This window comes from Gaeumannomyces tritici, assembly GCF_000145635.1.
Source record: "Gaeumannomyces tritici R3-111a-1 unplaced genomic scaffold supercont2.5, whole genome shotgun sequence".
NCBI lineage: Eukaryota > Fungi > Ascomycota > Sordariomycetes > Magnaporthales > Magnaporthaceae > Gaeumannomyces > Gaeumannomyces tritici.
This window is the reverse complement of record NW_008804549.1, coordinates 4,182,698-4,200,011: the sequence shown is the minus strand read 5'-3', so window position 1 is coordinate 4,200,011 and position 17,314 is coordinate 4,182,698. Positions and strand designations below refer to the sequence as shown.

The 17,314-nt window shown below is 32.5% G+C and overlaps 1 protein-coding gene across 1 annotated transcript; it reads right to left on the bottom strand.

Moving 5' to 3' along the window:
• Positions 1 to 7,230: 7,230 nt before the first annotated feature.
• On the bottom strand, positions 7,231 to 7,959 carry GGTG_10365 (hypothetical protein; the record flags this gene model as incomplete). The annotated part of the gene is made up of 3 exons (XM_009228238.1): positions 7,231 to 7,261; positions 7,444 to 7,539; positions 7,934 to 7,959. The coding sequence occupies 3 exons, from the start codon at positions 7,957 to 7,959 to the stop codon at positions 7,231 to 7,233; spliced, it is 153 nt and encodes a 50-aa protein (XP_009226502.1).
• Positions 7,960 to 17,314: the final 9,355 nt, after the last annotated feature.

The following is a 17,314-nucleotide window of genomic DNA, read 5'->3' as shown; positions in this document are numbered from 1 at the left end:
TTTAAAATTGTTAACAAAATGCAAACGGGACGGCTTTTTAATTAAAAAATAACGAAAAACAAAGGAAAATTTTTTAACCAAAAAACGAATAAGCAAATTACGAAAATTTTGTAACAAAAAAACGTTAAACTTTTTTAAATCCGCTTTTAGGATAAACCATACTTTACAAATCCAAATTTCGCCCTTTTCGGCCTTAACAAAATAACGGAAATAAAGGGAATAAATAAATGCCGGGCCGTTAATAACCCAACGGCATTTAATAATACCGCGGTTACCAATTCCAATTTTGCCAATGCACTAAATTACAAAGCCCTTTTTTTTTCCCTTTAATTTACCTTTATTTTAACCGCTTGCATTTTAGCCAACCCAATTTGGCTTTACACCGGTACCGTTTAACCTTTTTGCAACCGGAATTACGTTTACTTTTAGCTAGCCAATTAACGATAATAACAACGTATAAAATTAATTATATTATATTAAAATATGGAAAAAAGGCAAAAAAAAAAAAAAGCAATTTTCCTTTTTATAGCGATAAATAATATAATATTTTAATTATTTAAAAGCCGGAGCGTAATTAGCACGGAAACTTTTTGAAACCGTACGGTTGCAATTACAAATTTATTTATTACCAAAAATTTAATTTTAACGCAACATTTTACGTGCATAACCGTTTCGCCCCCAAATCGTAAACCGCCCGGTGCGGTTATAATTGGGCTTTAATTACAATTATTACGCCGAAAAGCTTATTAAAAATATATTTAATATATTTTTTAAATTTTAAAGCAAGCCTTAATTAAGTAACGTTTTTTATTATAATTACTATTTACTTAACCCAAAAATATACAATCCTTACAAGCAATTTTAACTTTTATTATTTAATTTGGAATTTATACAATAAAAATAACGCAAAAAACAAAACCTTTTTGGAATTAGCACGCCGCAAACAATTTAAATTGGCAACGCTTTACGGGAAAATTACGAAAAGGAAACGAAAGGAAAAAAATAGCACAATTAATTACGCTTGGGTAACGCAATAATTCGAAATAAAATATTTAGGATAAAACAATACGATAAAAAAGTTTAACCATTTGTTTTAAATATTTCGCGTTTTTTTTGGACCGTAGCAATTCCAATTTTAATAAATTAAAAGCTAAAAATGAAAAAACGTTAAATTAATAAAAAAATTAGCAAAAGTTAAAACCGAAATGGCCAGCAAATTAATAACGATTGGGGATATGCATAACGCCGAAGCCATAAACAAAAAAGCTAACAAATTAATGCAATAATTAACCCAATTTGCCAACTAGCTGGCTTTACAACGGAAACCAAGCCATTTTAACAAACGCGCTTTTTACTGGATACAAAAATTTAACAACTTTTGTAAAAAAGCAAGCCGTTTGCAACGCGCTTTTATTAAAAATAAAACGTAAATAGCATAAAAAGCGTATAAAGCCGCGAACAAAGCATTTGTTAAAAAAAAACGCTAAATAATGTTTAACCATTAAAAAAGCGTTATTTTCGTAACGGGATAAAATACCAAAAAAAACGGCGCATTTTAGAAATTCGAAAAATTGGCCCGTTTAAAAAGCTTTTAAAAAAAAACCCGAACCGGTTACCAAATTTAATTAAAATTAAAAAAACCCGAATACGCTTTGCAATTATTAAAAAAAAAAGCCGAAATTTTATTATTTAAGTTTTTTCCAAACCCGTTAATTAACATTTTTAATATTAACGAAATCGAATTTCCGAACCACTTTTTCCCAAACCCTTTCCAAATGCCTATTTTCGTTACCCCGTAAAACATTATGGAAGCAACGGGCCGTACCAAACCGTAAAAAGCTACGGGTTAAAACCATTTTTCGAACGGGCTATTTAAAGCCGCCGGATTGCCGGGCGCAACCGCTATCGCAAAATTTGCTAACGCAATAATCGTTACAAGTTATTTCCTAAAACGCTTTAAAAAGGCTTTTACGGTAATATTACCCAAACCAAACAAAATTATCGTAAAAAAAAAACAAATTAAAAAATAAAAGTTTATCGTTTTGTTATTATTAATTTTAAAAGTTATTAAATTAATTATAACGAAGTAAATTGCTAACGAAACGGAAAAAAAAGGCATTTTTTCCAACGGCTAAATGGGCAACTAACGGGTTAAAAGTACGGAATTGGCAATTTAAAAAGTAAAGGAAACGGTAATTGCAATATGGAATTACGGCGTTACCGCGTTGCTATTACAATTTAACTTATTCGAAATATTCGATACCGTTAACCATTTCCAATTGCTAAATACGCTAAAAAAATATAGCTTTTTTTTATTAATTATAAAATGGGTAAAAAAGTAGTTAGCAAATAAAACGGCCATTTTGCAATTTAACGGCAACATTTCGAACCCAATTTTAATTCGAACCGGAATTTCCCAAAAAAATATTTATTTTTTATATTTTTTATTATATATATTGCATTATTATATAAAAATTTTAAAAGCATTTTAAAAATTTTCGTTACCGGTTTTGCTAACAATACTAACCCATTAATAATAAAAAATACCGTAAAAAATATGGCCCGCTTTTTAAAAGCAGCTTAGCCAAAATGCAAAGCATAAACAACCAAATACGGTATAAAATTTAACAATACCAAAATCGAATTAATCCATTTTAGCAAAAACGAAGATTTGCCCGTAATTTAATTCGGCGATACAACGGTAATTTTTAGCCAAACGGTTAGGTTTTTTGGGGTTTGGCTAAACGTTCGCTTTAATTTTAAAAAATATATTAAAAAAGCAAAAAGCAAGCAAAAAAAGCAATAATTAATATTAATTCGATTTATTTCGTTAACGTAAAGCAATATATTTGCAAAAAAAAAGCTTTTTTATAACGTAATATGCCGTACGGCTTTGGCATACGGCGCAATAGCTTTCCATATAGCTATACCGGCAACGGGCCGCCCCAAAAGCGCCGTTAAATAATTTTAAAAAAAATAACGCGCGTATTTAAAAATTATTGCCGGGGCTTACAAAGCCATTTTGCTAACCAATTTCGAAATTAAATGCTTTACTTCCCCAATCGATTTGTATTTAAACGAAAAAGTATTAAAAGCAAAAAAAAAATGGGAAAAATTTGGAATAAAAAACGTAATCCGGACCGGTACCAATAAAGTGCAGCAATATTTTCGATAATTGGAATATTGTAAAAAAACAAAAGTATTACACCCATTTAGCTTGGCAAACAAAAATTGGTAAGCGCAAAAATGGAACCCGTTGGAACCTTTTGGATTTAAGCTTGGCCCCGCCCCGGCAATTACCTAAAAAGCAACCAAAACGAAAGTTAATGCCAAAGCACAAAAATTAACGAACCGAAAGCAAAAAAAAAAAAAAAAAAAAATTTAAAATCGAATAAAACGTTAAATGCAAAAAAATCCGCGTTATAGCAACGAAAGCAAATTTATTCCGGTTTGCAACCCCCGCGGATAAACCCAATTTCGACGGTTTAATGCTAAAAATATACCAAAAATTTATTAAAGCTTAAAGCGCGATAGTTATTTAATTAAAAACGGAAAAATTGGGATTAAAAGCGTTTTTTTAAAATAAAAACGTTTTCGATATGCATACGCCCCGTTGCCCGTATAAAACCGGGCAACGGGAAATAGCATTTTATTTATTTGTTAAATGCTTTTTTTATGCTAAATGGAAAATAAATTTGGGCTAAAAAAATATAAGCTACCGTAAAGCGTATTTCGAACGATAATAGCAAAAAATAAGTACTATTACCGGAATCGATACGGACCAAAACGGCCCCTTTTTGCCCCCCTTTTTTTTATTAGCAATACGTTTAGCAATTAGGATAAACAAATTTAACGATTTTAAAATGGTAAAAAAAAATAACCAATTAAAAACGCAAATATTAAAAAAACGAGCCGTTCCAAATAAATAACCCAACGCCGAATTAATAACCGGATATAATTATTTTAACCACCAACCCAATATGAAAAAACTACGATTACACGCCCAATTATACCCAACAACATTTAGCAGCAAATTTGGAAACGAATTATTGCTTTATATGTTTTAGCGCGTGCGGATCCTTTCCCGCGCCATTTCCAGCATTTGGTTAAAAAACGTTAAATTGTTTTTATTATTACTTTGCTTTACAACCGCTATATTTAATTGCTTATATAAATTAAAAAGTATAAAAGCAATAAAAACAATATTACTACCAAAAAAGGACCGGCATTTATTAATTGCTAAATTTGCGCAAAAGCAAGCTTTTTAACCTTTAAATCGTTAGCGATTTCCGCAGCATCGTTAGTACGCAATAAAGCGTTAAAAGCTTTTAAAGCGTAAAAAGCAAAGGTTTAAAGCATTAACATTATATTGCCGGAAAGGAACCGTACGAATTTCGAACTAGCAATACCGGTACTTATAAAAACCCCGGCGCCAAAAAGGGAAGGCATCCGGAAACGGTTAAAAGTAAAACCAATATCGGTAAGTACCCCGAATTTGTTAAACCCGTTTTTATTAGCACGCCGGAACGTATAAACCTTAGCAACCAATGCGTTGTAAGCCGTTTAGCACCGCATTATACCGTTAGCAAATTAATAAAGCATAAAAAGCCGATAAAATTAAAGCAATTTACCAAATATTTGCGGCAATTATTTAACCCGAAATTGCGCATGTTTTTAGCTTTAAAAAGCGATTAGTAATATTTAGCAAAAAGCACGGCCGCAATACGAGCTTTTTTAATGGCAACGGGGTAAAATTAAAAAAAAATACGTTAATAACCCGGTTAAATAACGGAAAGGAAAAAGGAAAAAACGATTTACCGTATTATACCGGATATTTTAATTGGTACAAAAATAATAAAATAATGCGTTTATATTTGGAAAAACCAGCAAATTAACAAACAAAAAAATTACCCGGAATTATAAAAAAAACGAACCAATTTTAAAATAACAAATCGCAATTTTGCTAAACCGTTTTTTCCCGTTTTGCTTTTTACCCGAATTATTAAGCAAGCAATTAAAGCAATTTACGCAAATGTTACGCGCAAAATTAAATAATTAGCTAAAACGCAAACGGGAAAAAAACGAAAAAAGCATTTACGTTATTTAATAATAAAACAAAATGCTTTTAAGGATTTTCGTTAAAGCATTTATCGTTTTACGGGTTATAAATTTGTATTGTTAAACGAAAAAATTAAATTAAAATAAAAAAACGAAAACGATTTGGCGATAAAAGGATAAAAAAAAACAAATTATGTAATTAACGTTAACCCGCGCGTTGCCGCCGTTATTATTGCTAGCGTTAAAAAAACCGTTATTGTTATCGAGCATTTTTACCGGGGGAATATAAAGAATAAGCCGGGCAGGAAAAGCGTTAAAAACGACGGGATCGGAAAAAGGAAAAGCAATAATTACCGCCCGATTATTATTACGAACGTTATTACCGCCGCGGTTACCGCGTTTGGCAAAATTGGCTTTGGCCGTGCTTTTTTTTTTAAAAAAAAAGCCGTTAATTAACATTGCAACCAATTAAAATTAAAAGTAAAATTAAAAATGGCCGGAAACGAAAAGAAAAAAATATAACCAAGCGCCGGAAATAAAAAGCGCGTTGGAAAAAATTGGAACGATAAAAATTAACCAAAAGCGATGCGATAAAAAGGTAACGGTTAAAAAAGAAAAAGCATTGCATTAAAAAAAAAAAAGCTAAAAAAAAAGGTAAAAAAAAGGGAAAAAAAAAGGAAAAAAAATGGAAAAAGGAAAAAAAGCAAGCAAAACAAAAGGAAGGTACCGGCGAAAAAGCAACCTTTTTAAACCCGCCCAAAGCCATTACGCCGGCGAAAAAAAGCACGATTACTTTCCAAACATAATTATTTACCCTTAACAAAATTACAAGCACCCGGATGGTAAATATAAAAAGTACCGTTACCCCAACGAAAGCAACCAAGCACCGGGCCAATAAAAATACGTACAAAAACGTTAATAAAAACGACCGCCGATACCCAATTATATAAAAGGAAATAACGATAAAGGACGAGCTATATTATACCGAATACAAACCGCACCCGGAAGCATAACGCGGGGCCGGAAAGCGCAAAGCATTAACCTTACGCAATAACCACCCGGCTAGCTAAGCTTTTGCTTATTAACGGCAATTGCCGGAGCCACCCCAAAGCAATAGCGCTTTTTTAAAGCTACATTTTTTATACGTTTTTTTTATAATTTTTCCATATATTAACCCTTACTTTTACTTTATTATTACACCCTTTTGGCCGGGGGCACAAAAACGCTTTTTTGCCGAAGCATTTATTAGTAATTAAACGAATTACAATAAACGGAGCCGGCGGTTTAATACCGACCCGGCACCGGTTCGTAAGCGCAGGGTTTTCTTTTTTAAGCCAAACCTAAGGGTTTCCCCTACGCAACACTTAGCAATAGCATTAAGGTTTTTTTTATAAACAAAATAAAGTATAAATAAATAAAATAAATAATTTTAAAAATATATTTAAATTGGGCTTAAGCTTTATTAAAGCGTTAATATGTAAAGCAAAAAGTAAATTGGAATAATTATTAAAGTTGCTTTAAACCATTTCGTATATAAAATGCTGGGTTAATAGTAAAGCAACGGCATTCCGTAAAAGCGTTGCTATTAAGCGCGAAAAGCCCGTTCCGGGGGCGTTAAATGCGGTAATTTGCTAACAAATTGCATGGTTAAAAAAGCTAAATCGAAAAAAGGGAAATATATTTTCCCGAAATTATACGGCAAAGTTTGGGTTAAGGCGGGTATTAACGTTAAATTAATTGTAAGCGAAAAAGTATGCTACCGTTTTACGGGAGTTTTAGCGGAAATGCATTAATTATTAGCAAAAAAAAACGGAATATAACTAAAAGCAAGCTTACTTTTTAATTAATATTGGGTTCCGAAAATTTAAAGTGCAATAAATTGCTACGGTGCATATTTTGGTATTATGGAAAAGGCTTTATTGTTGCACGAAAAGGAAGTTATTTAAATAAAGCGCTTTTGGCGCTTTGTTGTGGCTTTGTAAGCGTAACGTTGGCGCGCTGGAAATGCGGCTTTAGGTTTTTTCCTAAGTGTTTTAACGCGTACCGTAACAGCAAGCGCAAGCTTTTTACATATATTATTACCCTTTTTTTTAAAAAGCAATTGCATTAAAACTAACGCGGGTGCGTTGCAACGTTACGGAATGTAACCAACATTTAATAGCTAACCTTTTTTTAATTCCGTATTTTACGATACTTATAATAGCTATTATATGTATTTATACGCTATTATGTTTATAAAAAAAACCTTAATGCTGCGGCTAAGTACATGCAAATGGGGGAAACCCTTTGGGTTAAGCCTAAAAAGGAAAAACCCTATGCTTGCGTTCCCGCTTTTCTGGCGGTGCGCTTCCGTAGCGGTATTAAATCGCTTTGGTTAACGCTTACTTTTTTCCACGCTCGATTGCTCGTAAAGGCTTTACCCGGAAATTAACCGTCCTTTTGCGTGCAGCCCCTTTTGCAAAAGGCCGATAAAGCCGCGTCCTATTTGTTTGTAATTGGTTGGTTAGTTCGTTATTCGATTTGCCAAGCTAGCCCTTTTGCCGGAAAGTTACAAATTGGGTTTATTTCGGTTAAAAGGGTCCTTTGCCGGTTTTTTTGCTTAAGCTTGTCCAAAGCGTTTAAAGGGCCCTTTTACGCATTTAACTTGGTCCTTTTAGCACCCGGCCCTTTTTTTTCCCGTTACCGTTTTATTGGCTTAGCCTTTTGCGTTTTGGGCTATTTGGGGCGGTAAGGTTGGGATTGGGGCTAAAAGCTGCAAAAGGGTTAGGGTTTGTAGCTAATATTTAAAAAAAAAAGGGATGGTAATCGAATTCGTCGGTTTGTGCGTGCGCTTGTCGGGGGTAAGGTTAGGCCCTTCCAAAAGCTTTCCCGTTACCTTTTCTTTAGCTTAACCTTTTGCATTTTGGGCCTTTAAAATAATGCGAAAAGGGTTAGGAAGGGTTAGGGTTGGAAAGGTTGGAATCGAATTAATTATTAAAATTATTAATTAATTGTGCGTGGGTAAAAATTAATTCGGGCGAAGCCCGTTAGCGGGGCGGCCCCTTTCTTTTTCCGGCCCAGCAAAGCGGGCGGCTAAAGAACAAAAAGTCCTTTGTGGTTTTAACGGGATTCGAACCCGTGGTTTTGGCGGAACCGGCCTAGTGCAGAGCCACTGCACCACGAAGCTTTATAATAGCTATTATAAATTTAAAAGTAATTACGTAACAAATTAACGGAATGGAAAAAATAATGGTTTTTTAAAAAGTACGAATTAACAATTGCATTGGAAAATTATTTAACGAGCTCGAGCATTTTTACGTATCCAATTAATTTAGCAAGAAAACCCCGGCAAGCACGCCCGTAGCAAGCGCCGAAAGAAAACGCAAATTTAAGCTTTAAAAATAAATAAACGTTGCGTTTGTTAAGGGCATAAAAAAAAGCGGGTTAAAATTTTTGCTATAGCTTTAACCGTTTAAAAAAAATCGCGGTTAAGTGCAAATTAATTTGTAATTATACGTTATAAAATTATAATTAATACATAAAAAATTAAAAGCTAAAAGGGTTGTTAAACGGCCATTTTTATGTTGCTAAATATTAAAATCCAATTTTAAATGCAAGCATTTGCAAACCGTAACGGTAAAAACATAACGTTTAAATTAAATATTTTTATAAAATACCCTTACCATATTTACAAAAACTTAAAGCGTATTAAATTTATCAAATAAAAGCTTTACAATTTTCGTTAAAGCTTAATCCCGTTCGTAAAATATTATTTTAAATTCGAAGTGTTAATGTAAACCGCAAAAACGGATTAATTTAATGCTATTTGCATTTTAACCCAATATTTAATTGGCTTTTTAATTAAACGAAAAATGCTAACCATTAATTACAAATAAATAAAACGCGTTTTGGTATTAATTGCCGAAAAAAAAGATATACGTTGCGTTTTAAGCAGGGCTTGGAATTTAATTAAAAGTTATTAATTAAAGGTATACCTTTTTTTTAGTTAAGTTAATTAAAGTTAACGGGATATATATATATATTTATTTACCCCGGCCTCGTGGTGCAATGGCTCTGCACCAGGCCGGTCCCGCTAGGACTACGGGTTCGAATCCCGTCGAAACCACAAAGGACTTTTTGTTTTTTAGCCGCCCGTTTTGCTAAGCTGGAAAAAGAAAGGGGCCGCCCCGTTAACGGGCTTTACCGGAGTTAATTTTTACTTACGCACAAGAAACCAATAATTCCAACAATTAATCCGATTCCGACCCTTTTTAACCCCGACCCTTTTTAACCCCAACCCTTTCCAACCCCCCCTCGCACCATTTCGGAAGCTTAAAATGCAAAAGGTTAAGCCAAAAAGGAAGTAACGGGAAAGCTTTTGGAAAGGCCCAACATTACCCCAACGAACGCACGTACAAACTAACGAATTTAATTACCATCCCTTTTTCTTTTAAATATTAACCACAAATTTTAGCCCTCTTTTTGCAACCCTAACCTTAACCAAATTATTACCGCCCCAAATAGCTTAAAACGTAAAAAGCTAAGCTAACAAAACGGTAACGAAAAAAGGAAAGGCCGGAAGTTAAAGGGGCTTAAGTTAAGTGCGTAGAAAGGCCCTTTAAGCGCCTTGGACAAGCTTGGGCAAAAAACCGGCAAAAAATCCCTTTAACCAAAATGGACCCGATTCGTGGTTCCCCCGGCAAAAAAGCTAGCTTGGCAAATCGAACAACGAACCAATTAACCAACCACAAACAAGCAAAACGCGGCTTTGTTAGCCTTTTGCAAAAGGGGCTGCACGCGGGAAAACGGTTAATTCCCGGGTAAAGCCTTTACGAACAGTTAAGCGAAAAAAAAGTAAGCGTAGCCAAAGCGGTTTGATACCGCTACGAAAGCGCACCGCCAAAAAAGCGGGAACGCAAGCATAAAGTTTTTTTTTTTTAAGCCTAACCCAAAGGTTTTTCCCCCATTTGCATATATTTAACAGCAGCATTAAAGTTTCTTCCATAAATATAATAGCGTATAAATAAATAAATAAATAATTAAAACATTTAACAATTTGTTAAAATAATAACAAATTGTTAAAAGCACGGGCAAAACCGCCCGGCAAAAAAAGGGGAAAGGGGCGCTGGCAGCCAGCCGGGCACGAACCCTTTTAAGGACGTGCCGGCAAATTGCCGGTATTGCGGCCAAAGCATAACGGCGAAGCTAAAAAATGGAATAAAATTTAAATTGCGCGAAAGCGTTTGGAACGCGGGGAATTTATAAAATCAACCCCGCGTGCCCGAAAAAGCACGAAAAAAAGGAAATTTAAAAAAAACAATTACGAAAAAAATAGCACTTTTGGTAAAAAAATTACGAAAGTTTAATAAAAAAAATACCGCATCCGGCCCGTAATTTGGCAATTACCCGCTTTTGCACAAATTAACCTTTAATATATTATTCCTTTTTTTCCATTTTTTTTTTATTAAAAAAACAAGCCCGGGTAATTACCGGAAAGGATTAAGCAAACCCGCGGAAACCATTTGCAACCCCGTACCGCCTATAATAACGCCCGACGCTACGTCGAGCATGTTGGAAAAAGCCGCCGGGCTACCGGAACAAAATACCAAAAAAACCCCGCAAATTTTCAATAACTTCGAAACCCTTTTAATAAAAAAATTGCAAAAAATAAATAACGCGCTAAAAGCTTAAAGCAAACGCGCCCGTTTATTTTAAAAATTCCAAAATAAAAAATCGAAGCACGCGCATAACGGTTTCGATAAAAACAAAAAAAATACTTTTAAGCAACGAAAAGGTTTTACGTAAAGCAAAATTACTTTTAAGCTATTAATGCTTTAAAAAATTCGTAACGTAGCAAAATATCGTTTATTATATTAACAATTACAAATTTATTTTTAACAGCAAAAAAAGGCGTTATAATAAAAACCGTATAAAAGTTTAAATAGCTTTTAATATTTTTAACCATTAACGGCGGGTACAATAAACGAAATATAAGCAAATATATTATACGGATATTCGGTTACCGTTTATTTGGGCCAATTTTTTGCGGTAACTTTAAGCGGGATCGAAAAACCTTAATTTGCAAATATAACAAACAATTAAAAAGCTTGCGGGGAATATTGCTATTAAACAAAAAAAATATAAATTGTTTATAGCATTTTGGATTTGTTAAAATTTGGTAAAAAGCGATTTTTCCGAATTAGCATTTAAATAAACGAAAACGATATTGCTTTTTAACCGTTTCCGCCCCAAAATCCAAAAACGGGTAACGCTTAAAAGCTTTTTTTACATAATAAAAAATTTGCAAACAAAAGCTTTTAAAGCAAAAATAATATCGGAATAACCCAAAAAAACACCGGAAAATACAATATTCCAATTACTAAAAAGCCGGTTACTTGTTACAAATGCGGGTAATTAAGCCACATTACCGCGGCATGCAAAATACGAATAAATAACGCGAAAACCCCAACGGCCCCAACGTTTACCTAAAAAAGGCCCGGTTAAAAAAAAAAGGGAAAAAGCTAAAGGTACGGTATTATAAATGTAAAAAGCTAAGTTATATTTGGCCGGCGTGCTTTAAAAAAAGCAAAATATCGCCGCCAAATTCGATACCGTTATTCAACCGTTCGGGCATTAAAATTTAAAAATGCGCCCCAGCGGTTAAAACGCGCTAAAAAAAACTAAAATGTATTTTAAAATTAACGGTTGCCGGGCAAAATTAAAAGCATTGGTTAACAACGAAAGCAACGTTAACATAATGCATAACCGTTTGCTAATAAAAGCAAAAAAAATACCGGTGCCAAACGGGGGCTATTTAACGTAATTTAATACCAAAAAGCGCATGCTTATATAAGGAAAAAAAAATGCAACACCCAAATAACGGATAGTTAAAAAATAACCCAAAAATTAATGGTAATTTACGTAATAATGCTTTGAAATGGGTACAACGCTACGTTAAATATACTTTAATTTTAACAAAAGGGTATTAAAATCCGGTTTGGGGATATAAAAAGGAAATTCCCGGTAATTACCAAAAAAATTAAAATAATTTCGTTAAAAATAGCTAAAAGCTAATTTAATTGGAATAAACGATAACCGTGCTAACGGTTGCACGCCCAAAAACCCCGAAAACCCCCGGGAAAAAGCTGGAAGCTTTTCCGGAATGGGTTAAAAAAATGGTTGCAAAACATGCGCAATTTTATAAATCGAACTTTTTGCTAAAATATACAAACTAAAATTACGCAATCGAATTGAAAGAAAAACGATGCCACTTTACGAAAGCATTTATCCTTTATCCAAAAAAAAATTAAAAACCTTTCGGGGGTATTTTAACGAAATTATAATAAAAGGTTAAATCCGGCATTTATAATTTCAAATTCCGATTCCGTTAATATCGCTTTTTTATAATTGTTATTATCGGTATTTTTACCCACGTATATTAAAGGGCTTTTTAATTTATGAAAAGTTTTAAGCATTAAATATGTAGAATTCCAACGGGTAATATTAAATTAGCCTTGGTATCCGCGGCAAAAAAAGCATAAAAAGGATACGATACCCGCGATAATTTTTTAATAATGTCCTAAGCAACAGCAGCAAGCAGCAGCAGGCAGCAATGGATTTTACCATTTCTTAACTTTGGAAAATGTTATTTCCCCCACCTTTTAATCCTTTTTTTTCAATTTTCCGATTTGTTTGTTAATAATTACCAATACCAACAATGGTACCAAAAACGTTTTTATTACGCATTTTATTCTCCCCGTTCGAATTTACACTTCCAGCGGGGCCTAAAAGTTTTATACATAAAAGCGCACTAACATTATTTGCGCTAAGCAACTAGTTGGACGAGCTCGAAATAACCAACCCCGGGGTAAGCAATATTCCTTTTCGATTCGCAGCCAAATTTTTTTTTATTTATTTACCTTAAATGTAACCTTTTTAACGAGGACTTTATTGTTAAAATAATTAAATTTAAATTTAACGAGTATTACGCGGTTTAAAAAAATTATAAAAACGGTACCAAGCATTTTTACGTTATAAAAAATTGGAACCGAAAGCGAAACATTAAAAACCCGCAACATTTTAATATTAAAAAGTATTACCCCAATATTGGGCGGATACGCAATTAATTAACCGCGTAAAAATACGTTTATAAGCGCAAAAAACGATTACGATACGTTAATAGCATTATAACCAAGCTTAAAAGATTAGCCAAAACAATTAAAATTAATTTTTGGTTAAAACCCGTTAAATTAACAGATAAAAAGGATTTTATGTTTAAATTTCGCGTTATAGCTTTACGCAAATTAATATTGCATTACGGCAATGTTAAAACGTACGCAAACGATACATTCCAGGTACCAATTCCGGAATATATTAGTTCGCAATTGGAAGGAATGTAAAGCCCTTTTGTGGAAATTACAAAGTGGATGCAGGAAAATCTGCAACAAAAACAAAGTTAGTTAAAATTGTTTTGCACTCTTTATTTGGCTTTGGGGCGCTAGGACCAGAAAAAAGCTTATTTTTTTTAAGTTGCAATTTAAGCGGGACGGTTACTTCGCTTTGCTCGACCGCACCTTTACCAAAATGCTAATATTCCGTATTTTAAAAAGGCCAAAATTACTATATTTATACGGTGCTATACGGCTTTTTAAAATTATATAAGCCCGAAATTTCGGGCCATACAATTATATAAGCGGGTACTGGAACGCGTCGCTATTTAATAGCACCAAAAAGTATTTGGCAATTAACAACGTGCCGTTAAGCAATAAAGATATGCTTAAGCATTACAAGCAAATGCTTGGATGCTAAAGCAATTTTTTAATAACGGACAAATACTTTAAAAAGGTGCATTTCGAAAGGTAAGGGTTGCTATGCATATACTTAGCAAACAAGAACCCCCGGGGATATAATAAAATAAACGTTACGTGGTTAAAAAGGAATTGTGTATTTATTAAAGTAAAAAGGCTTTTTTTTTATAAAAACGGCGTTATATAATACATTAAATTTACGGGTAAAAGCATTCGAAAAATTTGTTACTTAAAAAAAAAACGATAGTTTTTGTAATTAATTGGGTTTGGTTTAACGCTAGTACAACGTAAAAAAAATATCCCGTATTTTTAACGCGGAAACCGAAAAAAAGAATTAAACGAATTAACAAAACGAAAAAGTTAAACAAAGGTTATTTATAGCTTTGCGGTTATTAATAATTATAATAAAATCCATATTAAAAATTATGCGAAACGGGTTATGCTGCCGTTCGTAAGTAAAATAAAAAATATAATAAATAATTAAAAAAAAACATTTGCGCAAATTTCCAATTTGCCGCGCATATAAAAACCGTTATAACCAAAGCTTAAATATTTAACCTTTTGGGATAAAAGTATTTAAACAAAAATAAAGCGAAATTAAAAATTGCCGCGAATAAAAAAGTGTTAAATTTAATCCAACAAAATACGGGACTTTTTAATCCGGTTAATTAACCGAAAAAAGTATGGTTAGGTATTATCAAGGTTGGGAATTTAGTTACTTTAGTTACCTGTTTAGTTAGTAAAAAGTCACACTTTAAAATTAAATATCAAATTAACCGTTATAAGTATAAGTATAAAAATACCGTTATTAAATACAGAAAATTCAGTTTTATGTAAATAATACCTAAGGTAATTAATTACGTAATTAAATATTACGTAATTTGCATTTAGTCATTTTTTTAAGTCATTTTCAACTTTTTTTCCGACTAATTTAACTAAATGCATTTTTATCCCCTTATATAATACTTTTTAAGTAATATAAAATTAATATACTATTTTTTTGCCACTTTTCTATGTGAATATGAAGAAATAAACGTTATACCTTTTCTTGTTAATTTTATATTTTATTGTAAAGTTTGACTAAAAAAATAACTAAATAACTAAATTGTAACTAAATTCCCAACCCTGGGTATTATTAAAAAAAATATTACCCAATACGTTAAAATAACGGACAATACCGAAAGCGTTATTATTAAAGGGATAAGCAATATTGTATAACCTTTAACCTTACTTGCGCAAAGCGCGATAAAATTAAGTATACTTTTGCCCATTTGTCATATATTTTCCGGAATATTTTATTAAAAAAGCGGTAAGCGATAATGCGCATATTGCAATTACAAAATATAGCAACTAATATGCTTAATTTAATGTTACGATGCGTAACAATATCAATACCGGTACCGCGGTTAATACCGCAATAAAGCTTAATGCTAAAAATAAAAAAACCAAGGTTAAATAACTTTGCTTTTAATTTAAAAAAATTAATATTTCCGTTAATAAAAGTAATAATTACATAACGCTTAACGTTGGTAACGAGGTTAACCTGAAACGCAAAACGGTAAGTGCTTCGGTTACCGCGGAAATGTCGTTGGTAGCTTTTTTTAATTCCGTAAACCATTTTGTAAAAAAAACGGCGTAAATAAAAAAAAAGGCGGAAAAAAAAGCGAGTAATAAAGCGAAAAGGGTTAAAAGCGTTTAATAAAGTTAAAAAGCGGAAAAATGTATAAAAAGTCCTTTAAAAAGTTATATTAAAAGCAAAGCAAATAAACGTGCGTAAAATGATAGCGATAAAAATTAATAATATTTTCCACGGTACCGAAAAAAAAGAGCCGTAAAACGGACGGGTCCGTAATAAAAGCAATTAAAATAAAAGCAAAAACGCCAAATGCTTTTAAATTTGCGCTATAAATATATTGGGCAAAAGGGAAATGCTTTAAAGCCAAGCAAATATTGTAAAAATTATTCGCAAAAATCAAGGAAAAAAAGCGCGCGATTTAAAACATTGCAAAAAAAAGGTAATATCGGGGATACTTTTACTATTAATACAAACATGCAACGTATCGCGTTTTATAAATATAATTTCGGTTAAAACGTTATAGCGTTTGGAATAAAACAATGTTCTAGCAACCATATCGTTAATTATTTTAATTAAAGCAATGCATATTGCATTTTGCAAATCCTATTTAATTATATTGCATAAGCTAACCAAACGATAAAATTTGGATAAATTGGATTGGTGCGCTTAAATGTAACGAAATAGTAATGTTTTAAAAATAAAGCCATTTTAGCGGGGTTAGCTGCACGCCAAGTGGGGCTGGGGAGTTTTACCCAATAATAAAGAATGCATTGCTTTATTAACCCCGGCTTACCCCTTTTTAGCCCCACACATACAAATGCAAAACATTAAAACACCGCGCACTAAGGCTGTAATATTAAAAAATAAGAAGTAAAAAAAAGGAAAAAAAGGAATTAGCAAAATAAAAGAAAAAAACGGTAAAAAAAAAAGCTTTCCAAACTTTTTTAGTATTATTTTAACGGTAATAAAAGGTATAATTATGTTAAAAGCACGGGCGAAACCGCCCGGCAGAAAGCGGGGGGCGTTAAAAAAACGGGCGAAACCGCCCGGCAAAAAAGGAAAAAGGGGGCGCTAGCAGCCAGCCGGGCACGGACCTTTCCGGGGATATGCCGGCAAGCTACCGGTATTGCGGCCAAAGCATAATAGCAAAGTTAAAAAATAAGGTAAAGCTTAAATTGCACGAAAGCGCATAAAGCGCAAAGGATTTATAAAACCAACCCCGCGTATTTAAAAGGGCACGAAAAAAAGGGAAATTAAAAAAAAAAAATTTGTTAACGATAATACTTTTGGTAAAAAATTTACGGAAGTTTAACAAAAAAATACCGCATCCGGCCCGTAACCCGGTAATTACCCGCTTTTACATTAATTAACCTTTAATATATTATTCCTTTTTTTATACCTTTTTTATTTAAAAAGCAAACCCAGGTAATTACCGAAAAGGATTAAACAAGCTTAAAAAAAGCATTTGCAATTTTGCACCGCTTACAATAACGTTTAACGTTACGTTAAGTACGTTAAAAAAGGCCGTTAAGCTACCGGAACAAAATACCAAAAAAACCCCGCAAATTTCCAATAATTTCGAAAACCTTTTCGCAAAAAAGTTGCAAAAAATAAATAACGCGCTAAAAGCTTAAAGCAAACGCGCCCGTTTAATTTAAAAAATTTAAAATAAAAAGTTAAAATATGCGCATAAAAGCTTAAACGAAAATAAAAAAAATACTTTTAAGCAACGGAAAGGTTTTACGTAAAATAAAGTTATTTTTAACCCTTTTATATTTAAAAAATTAATAATTTAGCAAAATATTGCTTATTATATTAACAATTACAAATTTATTTTCGAAAACGAAAAGGAACGTTACGGTAAAAACCGTGTAAAAGTTTAAATAATTTCCAG